General features: G+C 45.3%; 1 protein-coding gene across 5 annotated transcripts in view; it reads left to right on the top strand.

Moving 5' to 3' along the window:
• Positions 1-3,129: 3,129 nt before the first annotated feature.
• Positions 3,130-26,598, top strand: part of LOC107372867 (transmembrane protein 25) — a 276,351-nt gene continuing 252,882 nt past the window's right edge. Inside the window, exons 1-5 of one of the 5 annotated variants that reach the window (XM_054738075.2) lie at positions 3,130-3,393; positions 3,866-3,900; positions 22,964-23,078; positions 23,468-23,803; positions 23,894-24,184. In XM_054738075.2, the coding sequence (XP_054594050.2) occupies positions 23,000-23,078; positions 23,468-23,803; positions 23,894-24,184 (706 nt within the window). In that variant the 5' untranslated portion in view covers positions 3,130-3,393; positions 3,866-3,900; positions 22,964-22,999. Of the gene's footprint in view, positions 3,394-3,743; positions 3,901-16,563; positions 16,981-22,963; positions 23,079-23,467; positions 23,804-23,893; positions 24,185-26,598 lie in introns of those variants that run through there. The other 4 variants (XM_054738076.2, XR_008561387.2, XM_054738074.2 and 1 more) reach the window with 4 other exon arrangements.

The following is a 26,598-nucleotide window of genomic DNA, read 5'->3' as shown; positions in this document are numbered from 1 at the left end:
AGCAAAAAACACAGAAAAAGTTGTATTTGGTTATACAGCAAATGAGAAACACCTACAAATTGAAAAAAATTGTAATTGGCTTGCACATTTATTGAAAATGTTCAAGTCTGAGGCCTACAAAGCACTTTACACAACAGTCACACCCTTTCACATGCTTATGGTGGTGATAAGCCAGATAGTAGCTACAGCTGCCCTGGGGCACACTGACAGAGGTGGGCCTGCTGAACACTGGCACCACCGGCCCCTCCGACCACCAACAGCAGGCAAAGTTGGCTAAGTGTCTTGCCCAAGGACACAACAGCAGCACTCTCTGGTTGGAGCCGGGATCGAACCTGCTGTTTATCTGGCCCTGACTCACGCCTGTTCCCTGACCATGCACCAACCTGCTTCCCTGGATTATGTTTATGTATTTAGCAGACGCTTTTGACCAAAGCGACTTACAAGTGATAATCGGCATATTGCCCTTGAGGCTAACAACAACAACTTGACATCAGTCAGGGAGAGGAGGGAACAAGGAGTATACAGTAGAGAGGGGGGACGGGTGCAGGGAGGGCGCTAGTTTAGAAGATGCTCTCTGAAAAGCAGGGTCTTCAGGAGTTTGTTGAAAATTGAAAAGGAAGCCCCTGTTCTGGTAGTGCTTGGTAGGTTATTCCACATTTGTGGAACGATGCATGAGGAGTCTGGATTGTCCTGAGCGTGGTGTAGGCACTGCTAGCCGACGATCCTGCGATGACCGGAGCGGCCAGGCCGAGACGTAAGCCTTTATTATATTATATTATATTATAATTACCATGATAATCTCAGGACTAAACTTTTAATAAAGCTTTTACACATTTTATTATTTTTGGGTGTCATTACAGGTCCTCCACCTCAGCCATTACATTCATCTTCCTCTACATCTTCCTTGGTGTAACATGCAACAGTGAATTGCATCATGGTACCACAGACTGTGTAATACAACATTTCGCGCATTTCACAGAAAACAAATGGTAGTTCGCTTACACCAGAAATACAACCTTACTCATTGCTGAGATTTAAAAACAGAAACTGTTTTTGTGTTGTTACTGCTTATGTAACCCCAGACTCAGTTCGACAGGATTACAAAAATAAATAACGGGAGTGCAAAATGAAATGGCAGGAGGCAGGAATTGAGCAAAAATAGAAATTGTTATTTTGTTGGGGAAATGACTGGATTACACTCACTTAACATAGCATTAATTTTTTCAGAAACCTACCAACAGATTGAAAGCTAATTGATGCGCCAGTCAAGGCAGGTGTTGTGTCAAAATGTGTTTCCCTATCAAAAACGGTTTTCTCTAAATTTTCCATTGTTCAAGTATAACGAGTTTTACTTTTTAATAACATTCTCTTACTTTGATGACCCATTTTGTTCATTACAGCACGAGAAAAACATTGTGATGAAACATTGTGATATATTTATGTCGATGGATGAAACACATTTTGATAGTTAGCAGTTAGACGAGGAAACAATGTTCATGGAGTAAATGCTAACGAATAAATACTGTAATGTCCAAAGAGCTAACCATTAAAAACGAAGGTGGGAATACTAAACAAAAAACATCTACACTAGGTCCAGAGCTAGCATTGGGGACGAGTGATATGTTAGGGTAAAACTCAAATCTGGTGAGGCCATTTTATAAAAGTTGTAGCTATCGTGAATAACCTAACCCACCTAGCTGTGTGCCCCTGTTGTAACATAAAATGCGAGGAGTCGTAAAAAGTAGCATAACAAAACAATTTTATGGAATAAACTGCAGCTATTAGCCTTGAAAAATAACTTACTTGAGCCTCTTGTTGGTTCTGGTCCATTTTGCTGGTGCAGGTGGAACTCCCGCTCCAGATCAGAGCCGGCGGGTTTTAGGCAGGCTGGTAGTGCGCAGGCGCAGATGCGGCAGCCACACAGGAAAATCCACAGCGCAAAAACGAGCGCACCCCAAAGAGGTTTGTTCCCGCCCAGTCCCAAAAGTCTTTCTATTGGCTGAGCGGTTGCTAGGAGATTGTACTTCTAAGTTTTGAGCGAGAGCAGACCAGATCCGTGAGAGCAGAGGACAGACTTGTGGGAGGAGTTTTGATCCGTGCAGAGAAAAAGTTGTCACGTGAGTAGACAATACCAGTGTAAAAAGGTTAAATCTGAGCGCAGAAACAAAGATTTGAAGGAGAACAGAGTGAGTTTGAAGGAGAGCAGACATTTTGAGCGCAAGCATGACAAGTTTTGAGAGCAATAATATAAAATCTTATTCTGAAATTAAAAAGTTGGTCTCTTGATATGAAATTCTGCTCTCAAATTGAAAGTTCAAGTGCTCAATTTCTGGTCCTTTAATTCTTCCACGCCTCCAGAGTGACAAAACTACCAACAGCCGAGCGAGCAGAATCAGAAACCAAGCGTGCAGAAAGGCTGCTACACGCGCAGTGAGGCTGCTGCACCGAGCGCGCAGTGAGGCTGCCACGCGCATGTTTTCCTCTGCCGTGTGCTCGTTGCCCAACGCGCGCACGCAGGTTTGTCACTTGTGCACATCCTTGTGCGCTCACAGACACAGTTTGCTCCCTCTCAGTGAACAAATGACCTCCTTGCCATGTATATTTTCACTCGTGAGTTCTAACCTCCACGCGCGAGTCCCGTTCGCACGCGCGATGTGTACAATACGCGTGCACGGGTTTTGGCTACGCTTGCACGGGTTTTGGCTACGCTTGCACGGGTTTTGGTTACGCTTGCACGGGTTTTGACGGAAACCTGACACCATAAAGCCAGGCGACAACAGAGGTGTGCCAAGACCCCTACTCTCCCTCCACCTGCTCCAATACAGTGTTGATGAGGTGTGTTCCATGGCTAATAATTAAATTGTTTATTTAGAGTAAATAGTGGACAGGGTACCCTGGTGGGACTTTATCCTCACAAAGCCCAAACTTCTAGATTAGGTCAGATGTAATGCCTGGTTGTCACCAGACTGAGCTTGTTTTTGCTGCTGGCTGCACTGATCTGGGTGCTGCTGCTCTGGTCTGAACAGCTGCACTGCAGAGGATTTCCAGTCTGTATAGTTGAGCTCTGATAGTGTGAATCATGGAGTTTGTAGATCAGGTCCAGATCAGCAGTTTGACTGCATGACAGATGGAAGCCATGGATGATCCATCTGATCGAACAGTTCTGTCTCCACTTAATACAGGATGTTCTGTGGGTTTGCAGGATGCTCCTACTGTGAGCTCCATTCTCCTCATTTCATCCCTCACCACTAAGCCCACTTATCACTTCCTCCCTGCCTGTCTCTCCATAAATCCTCTGCTCCTTTTCCTTTCCTCCTTCTATCTCACCTCTCTCCTTCTTGAAGAGGTGACCAGATGACTGCCTACGCCAGCCAGCCAGAGCTGCTGCTGAAGGTAGCTATCCTGCAGAGAGGCAAATGTGTGTGTGTGTGTGTGTGTGTGTGTGTGTGTGTGTGTGTGTGTGTGTGTGTGTGTGTGTGTGTGTGTGTGTGTGTGTGTGTGTGTGTGTGAGAGAGAGAGAGAGAGAGAGAGAGAGAGAGAGAGAGAGAGAGAGAGAGAGAGAGAGAGAGAGAGAGAGAGAGAGAGAGAGAGAGAGAGAGAGAGAGAGAGAGAGAGAGAGAGAGAGAGAGAGAGAGAGAGAGAGAGAGAGAGAGAGAGAGAGAGAGAGAGAGAGAGAGAGAGAGAGAGAGAGAGAGAGAGAGAGAGAGAGAGAGAGAGAGAGAGAGAGAGAGAGAGAGAGAGAGAGAGAGAGAGAGAGAGAGAGAGAGAGAGAGAGAGAGAGAGGTAGTGTGTGTGAGTGTACGCAGATGGGAGAAGTGAGTCCGTAAACTCTGTCTCTCATCTCTCCTCCTTCGCTGACATGGAGCTCCTGCAGGCTGAATCAGGACACGGAGAGCTGAGGTACTGCTGCATGTTGTTATTCACCTGTTTTAGGCAGAAGCTACACACTGGCTGGCAAATATCTGCTTGTGTTGACATGTGTGAACCTCCATCGGTTGGTACATATTAGCAGCATCATGTGAGGGATTCCTCCTGCTTGTATGCTGGAGGAGGACTCCTGGTCCTCTCCATAATTAATAAGTGCTTCATATGAGCTTTGGTAATGGACCATTTCCTGGTTTGCTCCACGGTACTCCTGCAGATCACATGACTTACAGCGAGAGAGCACTATCGATCATTAACATCCCATGCACACACACATGCACACACTTAGCACATTGATCCGAGCATTTTGTTGTGGTGAAGCTTTGCTCTGCAGATCCAAACCCCCACAGACAGGCAGAGCGGAGCCCTGGTGGACGAATCTGTAGCTGTGTCGGACCTCAGCCTTCTGCTGCCCAGCTGGCAGATCGTTCAGCTCTCACCAAACCCCACTTGGATCTTTTTCATCCTCTCTTAAACATTTTTCTCCTAATGTTTAGGTTTTGTGACTTTGACCCTTCATGTAAGGAAAACATCAAAACATCAAAATTAAACACTGTATTTCAATGAGTTGCTTGTTTTGTAGAAAAGTCATGTTTAAGAGGCATGAAAAGATCTTGTGTGTTTGTTATAATGAAAGATCAGCATCAAATTCCCTGGATCTGATGGGTGGATTCCCTTTTAGATTAACTTGAGTCTATTTTCAGGGATTTTCTCTAGTTTGTTGGATTTTAGGAATGGTGCTCCTAAGTCTGTGAGAATTTGTGTTTTCTTTAACTACAAAAATAAATTAAACAGAAAAACTGTTTTAATTTGAGTCTCTACTGGGTTTGACACTGAGAAAATACCAGGTCCCTCATTCATCAAATATTTGTAGAAATATTCCTAAATTCCGTCCTATGAACAAAATTTAGAATGTTCGTACGAACATTCTAAATCCTGATTTATGAAACATGTGGTGGCTTCTCGTACGCACGTTCCTCCACACTCGTCTGATGATAAATCCCACCTGTGCGTACCCAGGAGCTTGTGTCTGTTCACAGTCATTTACACACAGAAACGCGTGGACGGCATGGAGCAAGATGGCAGCATAGAGCATAACTCCTGAGTGGACTAGATGAATTTGCAAACAGTGCAAGAGACCAGAATGACATAAGAACGTAACTGAGTCTCTAGTCATGTCCCAGTATGAAGAAATGTCCTATGTATGAAGGAAGGAACTTTTTGACTTTGTTCTTCACATGACGTGTCCCCTTGACAAGGTACCACATTGGATTTCCAATCTTGAACTGTGTACAACAGCAGTTTTTTGCCATATTGTCTTTTAGCATGTGTGACTGACTCACCCAGGGCCTTTCTGGTGACTTGGTGAGCCAACTCCAACCTTTCATCCATCTGCTGCACATAATCTGGAGCTGAGAGTTGGTTGACTTGATCTGGAGGCAGCCCTGCAACAAAGTCCACTGGTTCACTTACTTCTCGCCCAAACATCATGAAGTTTGGAGCGAATCTAGTAGCACTGTACTTGGTGTACAGGGACTATAAGCATAAGGAATCATCAGGTCGCATTCCCAGTGACAACAGTCAGCAGTGGAAGTAAGGATCTTTTGGAGGGTAGCATTAAATCTTTCAATAGGGGCCCCAAATCGAACAGTTCCCATCGGGGCTTGTAGTTTCTTCTGAGCTCATGACTGGCCTCCATCCAGACACGTATGGGTGCAATATCTGCATCAACATCCTGGGCCTGGCTCAACTCCCCCATGGTCCAACCATGAAACAAAAAAAAAAAAAAAAAAAAAAAAAACAGTATCAAGGGTTTTGACCACATGTTCAAGTTCACTTCAGGTTAATTCATATAGAGCCAAATCACGACAAGAGTCGTCCCAAGGCACTTCACATAGTAAACATTCCAATACAGGTCAATTCAATAAGCCAATCAGTAAAAAGTTTCCTATATAAGAAACCCAGCAAACATGTACCTTCTCAGTCAGCTTTATAACATGTGAATCAGTGGGAATGTTCTGATGTAATGCGTATGTGTGGAAGTGTTTTGGTCTAGAATATTTGTGTTAGACTATTGTGTCAGCCGGTCGCCCTTCTACCCCCACTGGACTCAGCAACAGAAAGCTCCCATCAGAGTCTAAGCTGCACTGGACTGCTTGATGACACACAGCTGCCAAATGTGTAGATGGGTTCGGAAGTTTGTATGGGCAACAAAGGCGGCAAGGTCTTCTGGAAAGACTGTCAGCATTTGTGTGCACTCGACCCGGGCAATGAGCGATCTCAAAGTCATATTGAGCAAGCTTCTCGAGCCAGCGAGCTAACTGTCCTTCAGGTTCTTTTATCTTTGTAAGCCAACACAGGCTGCAATGGTCTGTGCGCACCTTAAAGGACCGCCCCAGGAAATACTGATGGAAATGGGAAGCGAAATCCACAATGGCCAGTAATTCACGTCTTGCCATGCAATAATTTTGCTCCGTTTTTGCCAACTTGTGACTGCCATAAGCCAATGCTTGTTCCACGCCCTTCTGCGTTTGTGACAGTACAGCTCCAATGCCTGTGTCCCTCACATCTGTATCCAGCAGCATCTTGCCATGGTTAAGTGGATAGCTGACAACAGGAGCCGAAGTTAGGCAATGCTTTAATTTGTCAAAAGCTGCTTGGTGTTCACCTTGCCACTGTAAATGGGCATTTTTCTTTGTTAAGTTAGGTATGGGTTCAGCAATGGAACTGAAGTCTTTCAAAAACCGGCGATAGTATGAGGCTTGGCCAATGAAGCGTCTGACCGCCTGCAGGGACACTGGTGTGGGCCACATTCATACCTCATGTACCTTGCTGGGATCTATGGCAACACCGTGCTCGGATACCAGGTGGCCAAGATAAGCAATCTGGCGGCAAAATAAACAGCATTTGGAAGGTTTTAACTTTAAGTTAGCCTGTTGAAGTCGGTAAAATTCCTAACCACGCCGCTGCCACATGTCCGACACGACCCTGGCCAGCACAATGATATTGTCCAGGTAGACCAGGCAGGTTTCCCACTGCGTGCCAGCCAGGACACGGTCCATCAGCCGCTGAAATGTTGCCAGGGCATTGCACAGCCCAAATAGCGTGACATTCCAGTCAAAGAGACCTGTCCTGTTACAGAAAGCATTTGCATGGCATGCTTTGGGTTTCAGTTCAACCTGCCAGAAACCTGAAGTGAGATCTAATGTACTAAACCACTTGGAAGCTGAGAGAGTGTCCAATGTATCCTGAATATGTGGTAAGGGGTAGTTATCCATTATTGTGTGATCACTGGGTCCTATAGTCTATGCAAATGTGGCGAGGGGGCCACCTTATCAATTTGAAATTCAACGCCACCTGATAATCAGGAACCAAAACCAGCTGAACCTAAAGACACATTAGTTCAGTTTTACAGATCAAGCTTGAGACGGAGTTCCATTCCACATATGCGGAGATTTATTAAAGGAAAATAAAATGAGTGAAAATCATCGACTAAAAATACCATGCACCTAACAGATGAAAACTAATTCAAACTAAATCAACTTAGGCTGAGGCTGACTAATGGGACTGCCTAAAATAGAGCCCAGAACTTAACTCTCTAGACACACTACAAACCAAAAGTAATTTCACCCCAATCACATGTGCATGCATTCAGGGGGGTGAAGTGACTCTGGAGCACACATACACACCGTCCGATGGGACCACCACCAGGGCTCGCCCACCACTGTCAGCTCACAGCAGGCCCGGCGTCAAGGCCGGGCCTGGGCGGACCCGGCCCGCCCATTTGCCGATCTGGCCCGCCCAGGACATATTACAACACGTCATGCAAATGTATTGGTTCAAGACGATCAACAGAGGGCGCTCTAGGTTACTAATCGACAGTTTTAGCGGCAGTAGAAGAAGACGCTTTGGTACAGTAGCTTGCTAAAATGGATATCAGAGCTTGGATTAGCAAACAGAAAAACAATGCTAGCACAAGCAGGGATGATGCATCATCAAAAAGGCAAGTGCAGCCAGAAGTTGCAGCTACAAGCGCTTCTGTTCCTTCTCTCTCCGTGCCTCCAGCACAGTCTCAGGGGTGTCTGCTGTCCTTTTGATTCAAATGTTTTAAAACGCATATTAAAGTTGAAACTGTTTTTGAACCATCTTAAATACATGGTCGTCTGTTCTCTTTTTAGAAAGAAAACACTCTAGATTTTCTAAATCTTGTTTAGAAGACCTAGTTTACACTTCTTACCAGCTGGTAGCGGTAACGCACCAAGCCAATGTTTACCAAGAAGAAGAAGCACGCAGCCAAGAAGTAGCATGCTAACCTGATGCTAACTAGTATTTGTGATGTAAACATTATGAGAAATACGTGCAAAAAGAAGAATTTACTAAGGTATGAAGCTGCAGGGCAGGATTTGGAAGAAGACTTGTGGACTAAGTACTTTATTGGAGAACATTAACTTGACGTAAGGATTGTTTTGAGATGGTGACTCTGTGGTGTGCAGGTGCAGCTAAGAACAGTGAGTTGCAAGTATTTTTCTAAGAGGTTCAGTAAAATTGGTTACTTTGTCTTAAGTTTTGATTGCATCTTTAATTGGCATACATAATCGGAATTAAACAATGAAGAATCTTAGCTTTTCAGTTATTTATGTAGAACAAGTTGGTGACGCAAACGGCCGATTTGACCTGGAAGCATTTGTATGTAACATCCACCAGACAGATTATAAACATGCAAAGGGTTGATAAAAACACGGTTTACTGGGCCCCCGCAGAAAAACCCACTGCCCCTCCAGGTGAAGTCCTCTTGCGCCGGGTCTGGCTCCCAGCCTAAATAAAAAGAAAACAAAGAGCACAGTGAGAATCCAAATACACACACACACACACACACACAACCAGTCTCTAAAGGTTGGTTTATGCTTGACGTGTCCGCGAGGTCCACGCGGCGAAATTGCATCATTTTAACATCCACACCCCTCCACCCGGCCTCCGCACGGCCCAAAATTTCCGCAACGCACACCTAGGAAATTTTCTAACCACGCGGACAGTCGGACGCGGAAAAACATGGTGGACCGGCAAGATCTAGTATGGCAGAGGTTCGTAAATACAGACATTTGTATGATTCAGCTCTCAAAGATCACCGTGATCAACATGTTGTTAATAATTCTTGGAGAGAAATAGCTCGCACTGTCGGAAAAGACGAGGACGCTGTTAAAAAATGCTGGAACGCCAAGTTGTAAACAGTAATTTCTACTTCTACTATGGTGTAGTGTTGGATGCATGCCGTAGAGCTCCATGCTGCCCCCTACAGTTTGGGAGAATATTGGCTCACCGCAGAGACAAGCCTTCCTTAACAGTTACAGCTTTACTACCGGGGTTGAACAGGCAAAGATGAAAAGCTCCAGAAGGCTGTGCATTGATTAGAACTTGGGCTACAAGCACTTTATGTCTCTCCACAAACCCTTCAGTCAGACTTAATATCATGTCCCAGTGAACTCCTGCACCTAAATGCACAGTGCCTTTCACCACGTACTCCTTCCCTGGTTCCACTACAACATTTCCAGCCATCCTCACTGCATGCAACCTGGGAGTAGCTTCAGCATGATAATAGGGCACTTCCTCGCAAAGTAGAACTTTGGAGTGCTTGCAAAAATCAAGAAGAGCTCCAGTTTGAGTGAGGAAAGGGTGCCCAAGCAACACCTCATCTCCTGCTATATCTGCTACCAGGAGATCCACTTCAACTTCACGGCTGCTGATATTAACAGGTATCTGGGCCTCACCGAGTACAGGCACATCCCCAGGTCCTACACCCAACAAGGTCTCCAAACTGAAGGCTGCAGTGGAGGCCTCATGTCAGGGTAAATGGCATTGTAGTAATGTAGAGGCAACACACACCTCTGGGCACCACTGTCCAAAACAGCATACACCTCCAGCTCATAAAGTCGCATGTGGATAGTCATTTCTTGGTTTTGGCCCTTAAGGTGGAGAAACGTGGGCCCTGGGCTGTCACTGGTGGTGCTGCTAAATGTTAAAGCCTTGGTGTTCTTGTGAGGGGAAGGGCACTGTCTCAGGATACGGCCCCAACCTTGACAGTTGTGGCAGCAAATTCCACCCTTTTTAGTTTTGTTTGGTGTGGAGGGTGTGCACAAAACAAGACGATTATGTGGAGGATTAGTTTCAGGCGTATCATCAGTAACAGTCACATTTCTGGTTTTTTTACTGACTACAGCAGCTCGAGGCCAACTTTCAGCTGTGGTTCGGGCTCCTGGTTGCATGGCACTTGTGACATAAAATGCAGCTCTCTTGGTGATTTCATGATTGTGCGCAATCTATATGCACAGGCAAGTGTGGCTGGTCGCTTCTCCAGCAGTTTATGGACTATTTCAGCATCACCCAGACCATTTATAAATACCTCAACAGCTAAAGAATCTTGTTTGGCCTCTGCTCGGTCACCATAAGCTACAGCCACGTTTCCATAAATGTCATCTCTGAAGACATGCAGGGCCTCACTAGGTATGCACTGTCATTGTGTTAGTTCAACTGTCACTGCAGCTGCATGTTCAGAAGAGGGACCAAATGCAGTTTCCAGTTCATCCACCAGGCGACGGTAGTCCCATTTAGATGAATGAGGATTCTTGTGAATAATAGCTCCTGCTGCTCCAACCAGGCAGAATTTCAACTGAGTTGTCCTAGTTTTTTCTGACCAGTAGTTTCGAATCTGTGCAGAAATTCCTTCCATGGTGTGGTACCATCATATTGCCCTGAATGCAAAGTGGGGACCCTCTCTCTAGGATCACCTTCCTCTTCACTATCATACATGGGCTCGTAAGATGACCGGCAGGTTCTACTTGGTTTGAAAAGGACTGACTCCATCCAGGTCTTTGGCCATAGCTTATAGCTATAGCTTATAGTACAGATCAAGAGGAGGTGAATGCGGCATAGGTGTACATACTACTGGATTGAATGGAGCTGGAGTGCTTTGTACAAAACTTGCCATGTGAGCCACAGAGAATGGGTCTGAGTCTGGATGCTGTACTTTCATTGGCAGAGTAGAGGTCGAATAGTCATACATTGTTGCTCGTATTGCTATCGTTGTTCATATTGTTGCACCGTTTTTCCTTACAGCTCACTGATAGTGTTTAGTGTGAAAGGGTCCCTTCGTGGTCGCCAGTGTTAACCTTTCCTGCTTCAGTCGCCGGACCATGGTCGAAAGGCAAAGGGGAGAAACTACCTCCAGGGCCAAAGTTATCCTCTTCAGTGTTAACTCCCTTTCTGTTCCATACATTGCTAAATTAGTGGTTACACACTGCAGACATCTGAAGATGCTGAAACCGTCAGGTTTATTATTTTAACCACACATTATTCAACTTTTACAAATCTGTTCCAGGTCACTCCCGCTCCTTTTTCTAGCTACTTCAGTTAACTTTTTCAAGAACATCTCCGCTCACACGTTCGACCCAAAAAAAGAATGCCGTTAAACCACACTGTGCTGATGTTCACCTCCTGCACACATCATGCACGCACAGAGCTTCCAATTACATTTTAGTCAGTTTGACACTTCCTGTAACATTGCCTTGTTCAATAACAATTTTAAAGAAGAGGTGAGGTGAGAGTTTGCCGGTTTTATGGAGGAAACTAACAGAAAATTGACACAAAATATGGCGGAGATACAAGAACAGCAGAAGGATCTCACCAAAGCACAGACACGTATGGCAGAACTGGAGGAGTGGAACATCAAAGCGAGAGAAGCCATCCTCACTCTGTGGAAACAACAAGCAAAATTACAAGAAAAGCTGACCGAGGTGGAAGGACATGGAAGACGCTGCAACTTGAGGATTTACAATGTCACTGAACGGGACAATGAGTCTGTGATAAAACTGGTGGAGGGGCTAACCCGCCAAAAGCTCGCATTGTCGGTGGAGACCGAACTTAATATTCAATGCGCACACATATTTTTCAAACACGACTACCGCACAGAAGTGTGGAAGAAATGCAAATCCTACTCAGAAATTAAAAAGATTTTGAAAGGTAAAATGATACGCTTTCAGACACTTATGAGTAGGATTGTCATGGTTCTGCCTTCTCTCTGCTTCTGCTGCTCTTTTCCCTTCATTGTTTGCAGGTGAGTGTGTTGGGGAGCACCAGCAGCAGCTGCAGCTAATTACCATCAGCCTGGCCAGATGATTTAAGGAGCGGTGCTGCCACACCTCAATGCCGGTTGATACTCTACTGTTGGGTACATCTAGCCACGTCCTTATCTGTGCCTTGACTTTAAGACTTGTTTACCTGAACTAACCCAGCTCTGCATTCTTGTCTGTACCAGCCCTGGATTCCCTCCACCTGCCTGAGGTGTGATTCATCACAACCGTCGTTCAGCTTCCCTGGCCTCCTGCTCTCCACCGCTCACCTGCCTTCCTGGATCCAGCATCTCCTCCAGCGACCATCTCCTCCCTGCATCAACCTGACTTGCCTCTCCCTCCTGCCCCTCGTCCTGCTCAACTCAGTAAGCCCATTCCTCTCATGATTATTCATCTCCTGGTTCTCAGTTTCTAATCACTCTCATCGTTCTTCTTAGAGTCGGAGTTGCCTCGTTTCCTGTCCCGTTTGGATCAGCGCCCTCAGTTTTCGCTTTGTTTTCTTTACAAAATAAATATTTTATTATCATCTCTTACCTTATCCCTGAGTGATTCTTCATGTGGGTTAAGAAATTACCACCCATCATGACAGAATCAACCGGCCAAACTACCGATCCCATGACAGAATCAATTCCTCCGGCGTTAGTTTCCACATTAACCCAGCACGAAAGATCCATTCAGTCCGTGCTCGAACAGTTAACTATCACCAATCAACGGTTACTACAACTCGACGCCGAAAACCACCAGCTGCGGGCTCAACTCAGTGCTACAGCCTCATCCAATCCCTCTGCTCCACCCGCTCCGTCACTTCCGGTTCCACCATCACCAGGTCATTTCCGGGTCGCAGATTCTCCCACACCAGACACCTTTTCAGGTGAGCCCGGCAAATGTCGGAGTTTTTTGTTGTTATGTAAATTAGCGTTTGAACGATCTCCTGACACTTTTTCAAGCGATCCGGTAAAAATTTCGTTTATTGTAGGATTATTACGTTGGAAGGCATTGCTATGGGCCGAGGCTAGGAGTCGCCAGCCTGGTTTTTTACTCGGTCCTCTCCCCGAGTTTCTGTCTGAATTCACACAAATTTTCGACACTCCCGACAACCCTGTGGAAATAGCTAAACAGATCTGGAACTTACGTCAGGGGAGATTATCTGTACTAGACTTTGCCATTGAATTTAGAACTTTAGCATCCATTTCCATACTTGATGACGCGTCGCTCCGAGCCGCCTTTTCTCAGGCCCTATAAGAAGATCTTCAGGATCAGTTAGCCTTCTGCCCAGATTCTGAGAACCTGGAGAGTCTGGACCAGGTTGTGGTGCAACAACTGGAGATTCCCACAGTTCTTCTTTCTACGCCCCTCCGTGCGTCCTCCCTGGACGGTTGTTCCCTGACTACCATCACCCACCAGACGGTTCCCATAAACCTACTGGTATCCAGTAACCACCATGAGGTAATCTCCTTCTTTGTGTTTCCATCCCCTCAGTCACCTGTTGTCCTGGGCCACGAGTGGTTAACCACGCATAATCCACAAATTGATTGGAGAACAGGGAGTATCTGTAACTGGAGCAGTTTTTGTTTGTCCCACTGTTTATCATCTGCCTCTATCCCTATACTCAACCCCAAGGCCAAGACCCCTGAGTCTCCTGACCTGTCAGGAGTACCTCCTGAATACCACGACCTCCGGCAGGTCTTCAGCAAGGACCACGCCTCGACGTTACCACCCAACAGACCCTTCGACATGCGCATCGATCTCATCCCAGATTCCAAACTACCCACCAGCAGGTTGTATAACTTGTCTAGACCAGAACATGAAGCCATGACTCAATACATTTCGGAATCCCTTGCTGCGGGCATAATAAGACCTTCCACTTCACCCCTGGGAGCGGGATTTTTTTTGTGTCCAAGAAGGATGGATCTCTACGTCCTTGCATTGACTACCGGGAATTAAACCACATAACCATCAAAAACAAGTACCCACTTCCCTTGCTCTCATCCACATTCGACCCGGTCAATGATGCCTCCATATTTACTAAACTCAACCTCCGAAATGCTTATCATCTAGTCCGAATCCGAGAGGGAGATGAATGGAAGACCGCCTTCAAGACACCTCTCTGGCATTTTGAATATCTGGTCATGCCTTTTGGACTAACCAATGCTCCCGCGGTCTTTCAGTCCCTGATTAACTCAGTTCTCAGCGATTACCTCAACAAGTTTGTCACTGTTTATCTGGATGACATTCTCATCTTTTCCAGATCTCCCACGGAACACCGCCATCATGTCCGAGCAGTCCTCCAACGCCTCTTAGAGAATCGTCTTTTTGTCAAGGCAGAGAAGTGTGAATTTCACTCCTCGTCCGTCAAATTTCTCTGCTTTGTTCTGGAGAGCGGAAAGTTGAAGGCAGATCCGGAGAAGATCAGAGCTGTGGAGGAATGGCCCTCACCCACGACCAGAAAACAGCTGCAACGGTTCATGGGCTTTGCCAATTTCTACCGCAGATTCATTAAGGACTACAGTACCATAGCCACCCCTCTCACACAACTCACCTCCATTAACAAGTCTTTTTCTTGGACTCCTGAGGCAGAAGAGGCCTTCCTGACATTGAAGAAGCGTTTCACCCAGGCACCCATCCTCACCCGACCAGATCCTCTCCTGCAATTCACCCTGGAGGTGGATGCGTCTGACACCGGAGCAGGTGCTGTATTATCCCAGGTCTTCCCAGTCGATAAGACCCTGCATCCGTGTGCTTTCTTCTCTCGTCGTCTGTCCCCAGCCGAGAAGAACTATGACGTAGGAGACCGGGAACTGCTGGCCATAAAACTGGCGCTGGAGGAGTGGCGGCACTGGCTTGAGGGGGCGGAACATCCCATCCTGATTTTGACGGATCATAAGAATCTAGCGTACCTGAGGGAGGCCAAGAGGCTTAATCCCCGCCAGTCCCGCTGGTCTCCGTTCTTTTCCTGCTTTAACTACCTCATTTCTTACAGACCCGGAACCAAGAACACCAAACCTGACGCCCTATCCCGCCTATACGCCCGGAACAGGGAGGTTGAGTCCACCACTATCCTTCCTCCATCCTGTATCCTTGGGTCTATTACTTGGGACATCTCCACCAAGGTTCTAGAGGCCCAGCAGAGGGACCCTGACCCAGGTACGGGCCCCCCTAACCGAACCTATGTTCCCTCCTCTGTTCGCAGTGCAGTAATTAAGTGGGCCCACACCTCCAGGTTTTCTATCCACCCTGGCGTGGGTAGAACTCTTGCCCTCATCCGTCGGACGTTTTGGTGGCCGTCTCTCTACAGGGACACTAAGGAATTCATAGGCGCATGCCAGGTTTGTGCCCGAAACAAGTCAAGCAACCAGTCACCTCATGGTCTCCTCTGCCCCCTGCCTATTCCATCACGCCCCTGGTCCCACATAGCATTGGACTTTGTTACCGGGCTACCCGTCTCCAGGGGTTTTAATACTATACTCACCATTGTTGACCGGTTCTCCAAATCCTGTCATCTTGTCCCTCTTAAACACCTTCCAACCTCTGCAGAGACTGCCAACCTCCTCATCTCTCAGGTTTTCTGTCTACATGGGATCCCCTTGGAGATTCTCTCAGACCGGGGTCCTCAATTCCTGTCTCGAGTATGGAAGGAGTTTGCCGCCCATCTGGGGGCTCGACCTGCTCTGAGTTCTGGCTTCCACCCACAAACCAATGGCCAGTGCGAGCGGATGAACCAGGAGCTGGAGGCCATGCTGAGATGTGTCTGCTCCAATAACCCGTCCGGATGGAGCGACCAATTGGCATGGATTGAGTATGCACACAACTCTCATGTCTCCTCCACCACAGGTCAGTCCCCATTCGAGATCTCTCTGGGTTATCAGCCACCTCTGTTCCCCTCCGACTCCGATTCCCCTGCTTCAGTTCCCCAGTTCATCCGTCGCGCTCGGCGCACCTGGAACCAGGCCAGAGCCGCTCTCCAACGGACTGCCAACCGCAACCGCCGGCTGGCTGACCGGCGCCGCCGTCCGGCCCCCGCCTATGCTCCTGGCCAGCAGGTATGGTTGTCAACCCGTGACATTAAACTTAAGGGTGCCAATAGGAAGCTCTACCACCGGTTCATCGGTCCCTACACCATCACTGAAGTCCTCAGTCCTGTTTCTGTGCGCCTGTCCCTGCCCTCGTCCATGAGGGTCCACCCGGTCTTCCATGTCTCCTTGGTCAAGCCCTTCGTGTCCAGTCCTCTGTGCCCTCCTGCTGAGCCTCCTCCTCCTGTCCGGCTCTCTGACGGCAGTCTCGGCTACCGGGTCCGGCACATCCTGGATGTTCGCCCCCGGGGTCGCGGTCGTCAATACCTTGTGAATTGGGAGGGATACGGTCCGGAGCATCGTCAGTGGGTTCCCGCTTCTTGGATTGATGACATCTCTCTCATCAGGGATTTTGAGTCCTCCTCCTCCTCCTCCTCGGCTGGGCCGCCGGGTGGCGTCCCTTGGGGGGGGGGGGGGGGGGGGGGGGTAATTGTCATGGTTCTGCCTTCTCTCTGCTTCTGCTGCTATTTTCCCTTCATTGTTTGCAGGTGAGTGTGTTGGGGAGCACCAGCTGCAGCTAATTACCATCAGCCTGGCCAGAGGATTTAAGGAGCGGTGCTGCCACACCTCAATGCCGGTTGATACTCTACTGTTGGGTACATCTAGCCACGTCCTTAACTGTGCCTTGACTTTAAGACTTGTTTACCTGAACTAACCCAGCTCTGCATTCTTGTCTGTACCAGCCCTGGATTCCCTCCACCTGCCTGAGGTGTGATTTATCACAAGCGTCGTTCAGCTTCCCTGGCCTCCTGCTCTCCACCGCTCACCTGCCTTCCTGGATCCAGCATCTCCTCCAGCGACCATCACCTCCCTGCATCAACCTGACTTGCCTCTCCCTCCTGCCCCTCGTCCTGCTCAACTCAGTAAGCCCGTTCCTCTCATGATTATTCATCTCCTGGTTCTCAGTTTCTATTCATCTCCTGGTTCTCAGTTTCTAATCACTCTCACCGTTCTTCTTAGAGTCGGAGTTGCCTCGTTTCCTGTCCCGTTTGGATCAGCGCCCTCAGTTTTCGCTTTGTTTTCTTTATAAAATAAAGATTGTATTATCATCTCTTACCTTATCCCCGAGTGATTCTTCATGTGGGTTAAGAAATTACCACCCATCATGACAAGGATAAGGATCCACTGGTCGGACAGGCCCAAAACCTACAACAATGCTGAAGAAGCAGCGAGGGACATGTCGAAAGGAGGGCTGGAACCTGATGAGAAACACCTCAACAAACTCTCAGTAGTAGAGCGGATCTGCAGAACATCCCCATGGCAACGTGGCGGAGAAAGGCAGGTCATGAATCAGGGGTCTGATGCACCCAAGGATGGCAGACAAGACGCGGCAAGCCGGGCAACAGAAAGGCTGCAAGAATTGAAACGATGAGGAGGAGAAGAAGATGGAGAGAACGAGAAAACATTGCTGGGCAACCTGGATGAAAAAAATACCTCCAGTGTTTAAGTTAAAGATTACACGTTTGCTGGGTTAGCAAAAAAAAACAATGAGGAAAATGTTCAGATTACAAATGATCTTTTTTTCTTCCCCGATGGGTAAACTGGAGACTTCAGTTTTTAGTTAGAAATAGTTTTACTAAGGAAGAATAGAAATGGGGACTTACAAGTCTATCCTCCCTCCCTTATAAATGAAACTTCTCTAATGTTTATGGTTAAATGTAAATTGACAGGGCTATTCAATTGATGATTGTTGGACTTATCTAGTGGTATGGGAAGGTCTATGTTGAGCACACCCCACACCATTAGGGGGGCCCCTGTTTTGAAAAAGGGCCCATGGAGAGCAGGGCCCTTTTTTGTTGGAGAGTCCAGTTTGTGTGTTCTTTGTTCTTGAGAAAACACTGATTAACAGCTATACAGTGGAGAGATCAGGCATATCAAGGGAAACAATCAATGCAACATAACAACGTAATGGTGGTGTCACTGTATTTTAACAGCTTAAATAATGAAAAAAAATTGTATCCAAATTTAGGAGAGAGAAAATAACAGGTGGTTTTTCTTGAAGAAACTGGGCTAACACAAGAATGTTACGTTTTAAAAGTTGGCATACAATAATTCATTTTCCAGTTCATTTGGACGTCATCACAAGAAGGGTGTGATGACATTGATTTCCAACAAAAGGAACTTTAAATTTATCAAAGAAATCAAGGACAAAAAAAGGAAGATATATCATGATAAAGCGGAAATTAGAAAATCAGTCGGTGACACTTCTCAATGTGTAGGCCCCTCCAGAAAGTGGAAACGCATTTTACAAAAACATTTTTGATCTCATAAATTTGGAAATGGAAGAGACATTATTGTGTGATGGAGATTTTAACGTAGTCCTGAATTACGGGTTAGACACTACATGCATGAAGAGAAACAAAATAGGTACATGAATACAATGATGTCAGAAATGGGTGTGTGGCAAGTACTTCACCCAATTGACCAGGATAATACCCATCACTCGGCCCCGCGTAACATGTACTCTAGAACAGATTATTTTCAAATGAAGGACTCCATATGTAATAGAAAATGCTAAAAACAAGGGGAAAAGTGCAATTCTAGTAAGCAAAGATGCCAAAAAGGCTTTTGAGAGTGTGAGTTGGGTATTTGTTTAGTAGTTACTGGAAAAATTCGAATTCAGTGAGGAATCGGTGAATTAATTGTAGTGTGACCATGGACGTAATTTTCACTTTAGAAGTGGGGGGGACACGGAGGGGGGAGGGGGTGAATCTTTACAGTATACTCTAATGGGAAACAGGCTTCAACACAAACGGTTGTTTTCTGCTTGGTCCTAGAGCTCAACCAGTGTCAATTTAATATAGTGTAATATTGTTTTGGATGGTAAAAAGTACAGGGGTCAAAACTTGACTTTGGAAAAAGTGGGGGGACATGTCCCCCCCCCCCCCCAAAAAAAAAAATTACGTCCATGAGTGTGACACAGTTTCACTCTAGAAAGGGGGACACGACAGGGGTGTAGTCTCTCTCCGTCTATTTGCGCTATTTATTGAATCACTAGCCCAAATGATTAGGCATGAGGAAGAAATTAAAGGGGTAGAAATAGGATTATTTGAGGATGACATATTGATTTTTAAGAAAAACCCAATGAATTTTTCCCAAAACTCATTAAGCTACTGAAAAATTATGGAAAATATTCAGGCTCAGTCTATTGCTGTTGTTGTGTCCTTGGGCAAGACACTTAACCCACCTTGCCTGCTGGTGGTGGTTGGAGGGACTGATGTCGCCTGTGAATGGCCTCTGTCAGTGCGCCCCAGGGCAGCTGTGGCTATAGTGTCGCTCATCACCACCAGCGTGTGAAAGTGTGTGTGTGAATGACTGATTGTGTTGCAAAGTACCTTGGTGGAGCCCAGGACTATAGAAGGCGCTATATCAAATACAGGCCATTTAACAAAAAAGCCCTTGGCCGCCTTCAGTTGGTCCAGAACTCTGCAGCGAGGCTCCTAACTGGAGCAAACAGAAGAGCACCCATCACTCCTATTCTAATGCCTCTGCACTGGTTACCCGTTAACTTTAGAGCTCATTTTAGAATCCTGACTAGAACTTTCAGGGCTCTACATGGTAAAGCTCTTCTCTATAGTACTGAACTGTTAAAGCCTTATGCTCCAACTCGAGCCCTCAGGTCCACCCACCAGAACTTTCTAGAAGTTCCAAAGACCAGATACAAAAGTTGAGGTGATCGCTCCTTCCAGACTGTTGCACCCTGACTTTGGAACGATATTCCTTTATCCTTATGCAGCATCGACAGTCTGGACACTTTTTAAAAAGCAGCTAATGACCCTTTTAAAGCTGTTTTTACCTAAACATTTTATTTTCTCATTTTTAACTCAAATTTGGTTGGACGAACTCCCATGCACCTTCCAGCTTCAGCCCACCTGCTTATATATTTGCATTGCCTTCTCAGGATGACATCAAGTGACATCAAGTTAAGAAACACTATGAAGAAAAAACCAGAGCAGGGCTGCAGCTGCTACTAAGAGAGGGCCTGAAGCCTTGTTCACACCGAATGCAGAATGGACGTGATCCAGTTTGATATGGATCAGAAATGATTGAGTCCAGTCAGAGCCACTGGCTGTGGTGCAGATCTGAATGCAGAGCTACAGAAAGTTTCCACATGGAGTCTGGACCCTGTATCAGGATTGTTAAAATTAAAGAATTCATGTGAGAATTTATATGTGGTTATGTATTACAGATATTTAATGAAATTATTTTTCATTTAATATTCAGTTGTATGTTCTAATTTTAGGAATCATCCATCGTGGTACGAGAAAACGGCTTAGGGGTCCACGAGTCAAAAAAGGTTGGAAAACACTGCTCTACAGGTCCATTACAAGAAGTTAGATAAAAAGTCTTGCATCTTCTCAGGCGCCTAATGTCTTGTAATATGGCAACAGGATAGATTCCATACCGGGACCACGGTATCGGACTGACCCGGGCTTCAAAATAAAAGCTTTTAGTTTGAACATGTCAGTTGATTTTAAGGGTTAAAGAACAATCGACATGACATAAAACTCTTAAGTCATTAACTGCCAGCCATTTCCTGAAAAAAGCCCGTGGCTGCCAGTGTGTTTGGCGTTTTTATCAGTGGCGGCTGGCCAGTAGAGGGCGATAGAGCGCCGCCCTCCCAGTTTTTCCGTGTTTTTAATTTTTATAAAAAAAATAAATAAATAAAATTAACAATAATCACATATTCTAAGTTAATTGTGTGTTTTGTAACAAAAATAAATCATTATATATATATATATATATATATATATATATATATATATATATATATATATATATATATATATATATATATATATATATATATATATATATATATATATATATATATATATATATATATATATATATATTATATTGGCCTCTGCCGGTCTCTGCCGGTCTCTGCCGAGCGGTGGAGGCTGTGTGTGCTGTTTTTCAATCGCCCAAACAGGACGAGACCAGCTGTCCAATTGCTGACAAGAATATCAAACGGTAGGAATGGGAATGTATCCAATCAGCGTCAACGTTGTTTCAGAACGTTTCAGAAGCATGATGGGCGATGGAGCTACCGCCAAAGGACTCGTTGGTGTTCGGTAGAACTCGGCAGAGTCGTTTTTGTTCGTGACGCAGATGTAACATGGACGCCGCCGGTGACTACAACCAGCATGGATACCGGATCTCAGCAGCCACTGAATTCAGTTCGGTCTCTTCTCCAGCATCCGTTCGAGAGGAGAACTATGGTGGAAAAACTTAATGCCAAAGAGCTTGGACCAGATCAGCCCGACGTAAAGATAAGCCAGCAGGAGAAGGAGAGAGGTAAACTGTACGCACTAGGCTTCTCCCAAAATTGGTACACCAGGAAGGCTTGGCTAGCTGGATGCAATCATCTGATTGAGAATCAGATGTTTTTACATTTGAGGTAAAAACATCTGATTGAGAATCAGAAATGTTTTATTGTCCCAAAAACTGGGAAATATGACATTTGTAAGAGGATACTGATGACATTATTTCCTATGAAAGTGTTTCCTTTGTACTTATCTGTTGTTTTTTATTTATCATATGACAGGTTTTTCACACCATCCTGAGCCATGCAAAAGAAGATTCTTGTCACCACACCCATGACCACAGCCGAATCAGAAAGGTGCTTTTCTACTTTAAAGAGGATTAAGACTTTCCTTGAGGAACACCATGACACAGGATGGGCTGAATGCTCTTGCCATGCTCTCCATGGAAAAAAAAGCTTGTCACAAACATTCCTGACTTCAATAAAAAGCTAATCGAGAGCTTTGCCACTCAGAAGGACAGAAGGGCAAAATTTCTGTACAAATGAGGTATCACACACACACAAATGCATCCACTTGATCTTTGTATAAAGTTGACCTTGGCACAATACTCCAGAAATATTTAACAGTGTAAATTTCTGGCATTTTGTCTAAGTGGTGTTTACTACCATTACTGTAACAGTGACCTGCTCGTAATTTTTGGTGTTCACTCAAATGTTGAAATTAAACAAAATGTTTTTGTTACTTGCCTCTTGCATTGCCTATTTACCATTTATGGTCGTGTTATTTTATGTGCAATTTAATGCAGTATTTTTCAACCTTGGTCTGCAAGGCAGCGTGCCAATAGTCAGACACACCTGGATTAATCAGTTTGTCCAATGATGTAAGACAGGAAATAAAAGAGCTGTGCTTAATTCAGGAAATAGTGAAGTTGTGCACAAAGCTCAGAAAGCACAAGTTTGTTTAAAAAAAAAATAGCACAGCCCCACCAAAAATATTTTTCACCAGCCGCCACTGGTTTTTATAGTTTTTTTTTTTTTGAAGAGCCAAACTACCAAAACAAAGAGTAGACTCACTTCTTTACATGAGGAAAAATATGCGTGTTTCTAGCGTTGTCTGTTCTTTCATAATCTGTTGTCGAATTGTGAGCGGCAGAAGTTTTCTTGCTTTTTTCACAGCAGCGGCCCAACAAGGATCTCCTAACTCATGGATTTTCTGTAATGTTTTCTGATTTCAATGATGATTTTTTCCAGATCTTGAATCACACCAGATTAGGCTATTTGTTGAATAGAATAATGATTTGTTTTATCAGTATATTCACACATTATTAACATTATAATGAATGTTTAACATTTCAACTTCACATTAAGGGAGATAACCCAAGCCTGATCTGTGCATAAAGACAGTTGATAAATGAGGCACCTGACCTGTGCTTTTTAAAGTATTAATTCTGGTGTCGCAGTAGAGGACTGAGAGAGTCCCACGGGCCACACTTTGGACACCCCTGCTATAATGTATGCACATTCCTTTCTTAACCAATGGCTAGTTGACCGACTGAGGTCATTTCCTGTCTGAGCAGGTAGCTGTACAGGTGTGTGTGGGTGCTCCGGTCAGTATGGAGAGTGTGTCACTTCGGACGTTGACTTCAGGCTCAGCGGTCGTGTTCTTCAACACCTTGGCCCTGTCCTGGACAGGTAAGACGTTTACTAGCATGTTATTAGTTTTGTTTCAACAGGTGTCTCTCTGAACGTTGACTCCATTAGTTAAAGTCACAAAATGCACAGAAGTTTCTTTTGGGATTTTCCAGGATTTTTCTGACTTTGGTGAGAGGTTCCATTTGTGACTGTGTCCTGTGGGGCGTATGGTTACGAACTTGCAACTGTTGTGGAATCGTTCTGAGTGGAATTTATTTTCAAATTGTCTCATTTATTCATGTCTTTGTTGCAAATGACCCTTTCTGACAGACAGCTGGACACTAAACCTTCCTGAGGGCTTCCTCACATTTCTGACTCACAGAAGTTAAATTCCAACCATAAAACTTGAGATCAACAGTCTGCAGTAACTCTACGTTTTGCTACCACAGGTAAGGTTGAGCCAGCTGCTAAGATCGATGGCTGGCAGCAGTCAGCTGTGACGCTTCAGGAGAACATGACACACAGATTCAGCTGCCAGTTGGACGGCTGGGATCCTCGGGCCCCTCCTCTGCTGACCTGGTATCTGAACGGGAAGCAGCAGGAACCAAACCCTGGTCGTCTGCTGCTGATGTCACAGAAGGATCCTGAGGTGGTGAAACCAAGAACCAACCCAAACAACACCTTCTTCCTGCAGGCCAGGAAGTGGGACCGGGAGCTGGTGTGTGTGGCATCAAACCCCAGGACAGGAAAGAGCTACAATGCCACAGTCATGATCAATGTCCAGTGTAAGTCTGGGGGACCTTCCAGGGCTGTAAGTAAACAGTTCTGGTTTCAGCTAACTGTCAGTGAAGCTGCTCTTCTGCTCTGTGTCCCAGTCCAGCCAGAGATCCTCTGGGTTAACACCCAGTACAGTGAAACGTCCGACCCTGGCCTGTTCCTGCTCCTCCTTGCCCTGGTACGGTCCAATCCCCCAGCCACCCTCACCTTTGTGGACCAGTGGGGTCACTTGGTGGCTAACACCTCTGACTTCCTCATCCTGGACTCACGAAGCTACCCCTGGTTGACCAATCACACGCTGAAGGTCTCACTGAGCAGCTTGACAGGAAACGTGATGCTGAATGCCAGCAACAGTGTGGGAGCAGCTGACAGAAACCTCACCCTGTCAGGTTAGTGATGGTCACCTTCAGAGGTTCTAGTCCAAACTGGCTTGACAGCATCACACAGCTCCACCGATGATGAGAATGTTGCAGCTAAAATCCAAACTCATCAGACCAGGAGAGGTTTTTCCTGTCTTCTGGTCCAGCTCAGGTGATCCTGTGTGAATTCTAGCCTCTGGTTCCTGTTCTTACCTGACAAAGGAGACACCTGGTGGGGTCTTCTGCTGCTGGAGTCCATCTGGAGCAGCTGCTGTGCTTGTGAAGACCAGCACTGATTCAATTCAATTTTATTTATATAGCGCCAAATCACGACAAGAGTCGTCTCAAGGCACTTCACCTAATAAACATTCCAATTCAGGTCAGTTAATTAAGCCAATCAGAAATAAAGTTTCCTATATAAGGAACCCAGCAAATTGCATCAAGTCACTGACTAGTGTCAGTGACTTTACAGCAATCCTCATACTAAGCAAGCATAAAGCGACAGTGGAGAGGAAAACTCCCTTTTAACAGGAAGAAACCTCCAGAGAATCCTGGCTCAGTATAAGCAGCCATCCTCCACGACTCACTGGGGATCGAGAAGAAAGAGCACACACAACACACACACACACACACACACACACACACACACACACACACACACACACACACACACACTGAGTAGTGTTTCTATGGTTACATTGGGATTTCTTAGTAAATATTCTATTTGGTGAGAGATAAGCGTTACTGTATTTATCCTAGTGGATCTATAATTAAACGGACAAACTAGTAGTAGCACATCCAATGTCAAGCAAAGCAAAAAGTTATTATCAGGAGAGGGAGAATGTTTAAGTGGTTAGCAGCAGTGTGCTAGACGATGGCCCCCTCAACGAGGCCACCACAGCTCAGCAGAACATCATTGTAGCTTCTTCTGGGAAGAAAAACACTTAGAGAGAAAATTAAGTTAACAGCTGAAATAGCAGAAAGTAATACAGTTAAAGAGCAGATTGTAGAGAAAAGTAGTCAGTGTATCCTCCAGCAGTCTAAGCCTATAGCAGCATTACTACAGAGATAACTCTGGATAATCCATCCTATTTAGATGGATGCATGTTGGAGGCAGGGCAAGGGAGAGCCGTCTTTACCGACTGTACACTCCACCTCCCTCTACTCCCCCACTTGTCCAGATTTAGGCTAACATCAGATTTTAACCATAGGCCCTATCAAATAAAAAGGTTTTAAGCCTAGTCTTAAAAGTAGACACGGTGTCTGCCTCACAGACTAAAGCTGGGAGCTGGTTCCACAGGAGAGGAGCCTGATATCTAAAAGATCTGCCTCCCATCCTAATTTTAGATATTCTGGGAACCACCAGTAAACCTGCAGTCTGAGAGCGAAGTGCTCGGTTAGGAACGTATGGAACAATCAGATCACTGATGTACGATGGAGCTTGATTATTAAGAGCTTTATATGTGAGAAGAAGGATCTTAAAATCTATTCTGAATTTAACAGGTAGCCAATGTAGGGAAGCTAAGACAAGAGAGATATTATCTCTTTTTAATTCTCATCAGAACTCTAGCTGCAGCATTTTGGACAAGCTGAACACTTTTAACTACATTCTGTGGACTTCCTGAGAGTAATGAATTACAGTAATCCAGTCTTGATGTAATAAATGCATGAACAAGTTTTTCAGCATCACTCCTGGAAAGGATGCTTCTAATCTTAGCAATATTCCGAAGGTGGAAAAAGAAAATCCTATAAACCTGTTTAACCTGGGATTTGAATTACATGTCCTGGTCAAAGATAACACCAAGGTTCCTTACTTTGTTCTCGGGGACTAATTTAATGCCATTCAGGTCAGGTGATTGACTAAGCATTTTCCTTTTCTGGATTTCTGGTCCAAAGATGAGATCTTCCGTCTTATCTTGATTTAAAAGCAAAACGTTTAGAGTCATCCAATTTTTTATGTCCTCAAGACAAGCCTGTAATCTACCCAACCGATTAGGTTCATCAGGGTTAATGGATAAATAGAACTGAGTATCGTCAGCATAGCAGTGGAAGTTTATCCCATGCTGTCTAATGATTTTACCAATTGGGAGCATATACATAGTAAAACGAAATGGTCCAAGCACTGAACCCTGTGGTACTCCACAAGTAACCCTGGAGTATGAAGACGATTTGTCATGTACATTTACAAAATGGAATCTGTCAGACAGGTAGGATTTAAACCAGCCTAGCGCTGTTCCTTTGATCCCTACAACATGGCCGGAACATTGTGATCAACTGTGTCAAAGGCAGCACTGAGATTTAACAAGACTAGAACAGACACAAGATTATTATCTGAGGCCATGAGAATATCATTTGTAACTCTCACTAACGCAGTTTCAGTGATGTGATAGTCTCTAAAACCAGACTGAAATTCCTCAAACAGAGCATTAGTGTTTAAATGCTGA

The sequence above is a fragment of the Nothobranchius furzeri genome, chromosome 13 (assembly GCF_043380555.1).
Source record: "Nothobranchius furzeri strain GRZ-AD chromosome 13, NfurGRZ-RIMD1, whole genome shotgun sequence".
In the NCBI taxonomy this organism is placed as follows: domain Eukaryota; kingdom Metazoa; phylum Chordata; class Actinopteri; order Cyprinodontiformes; family Nothobranchiidae; genus Nothobranchius; species Nothobranchius furzeri.
This window is presented reverse-complemented; position numbering and strand designations above follow the sequence as displayed.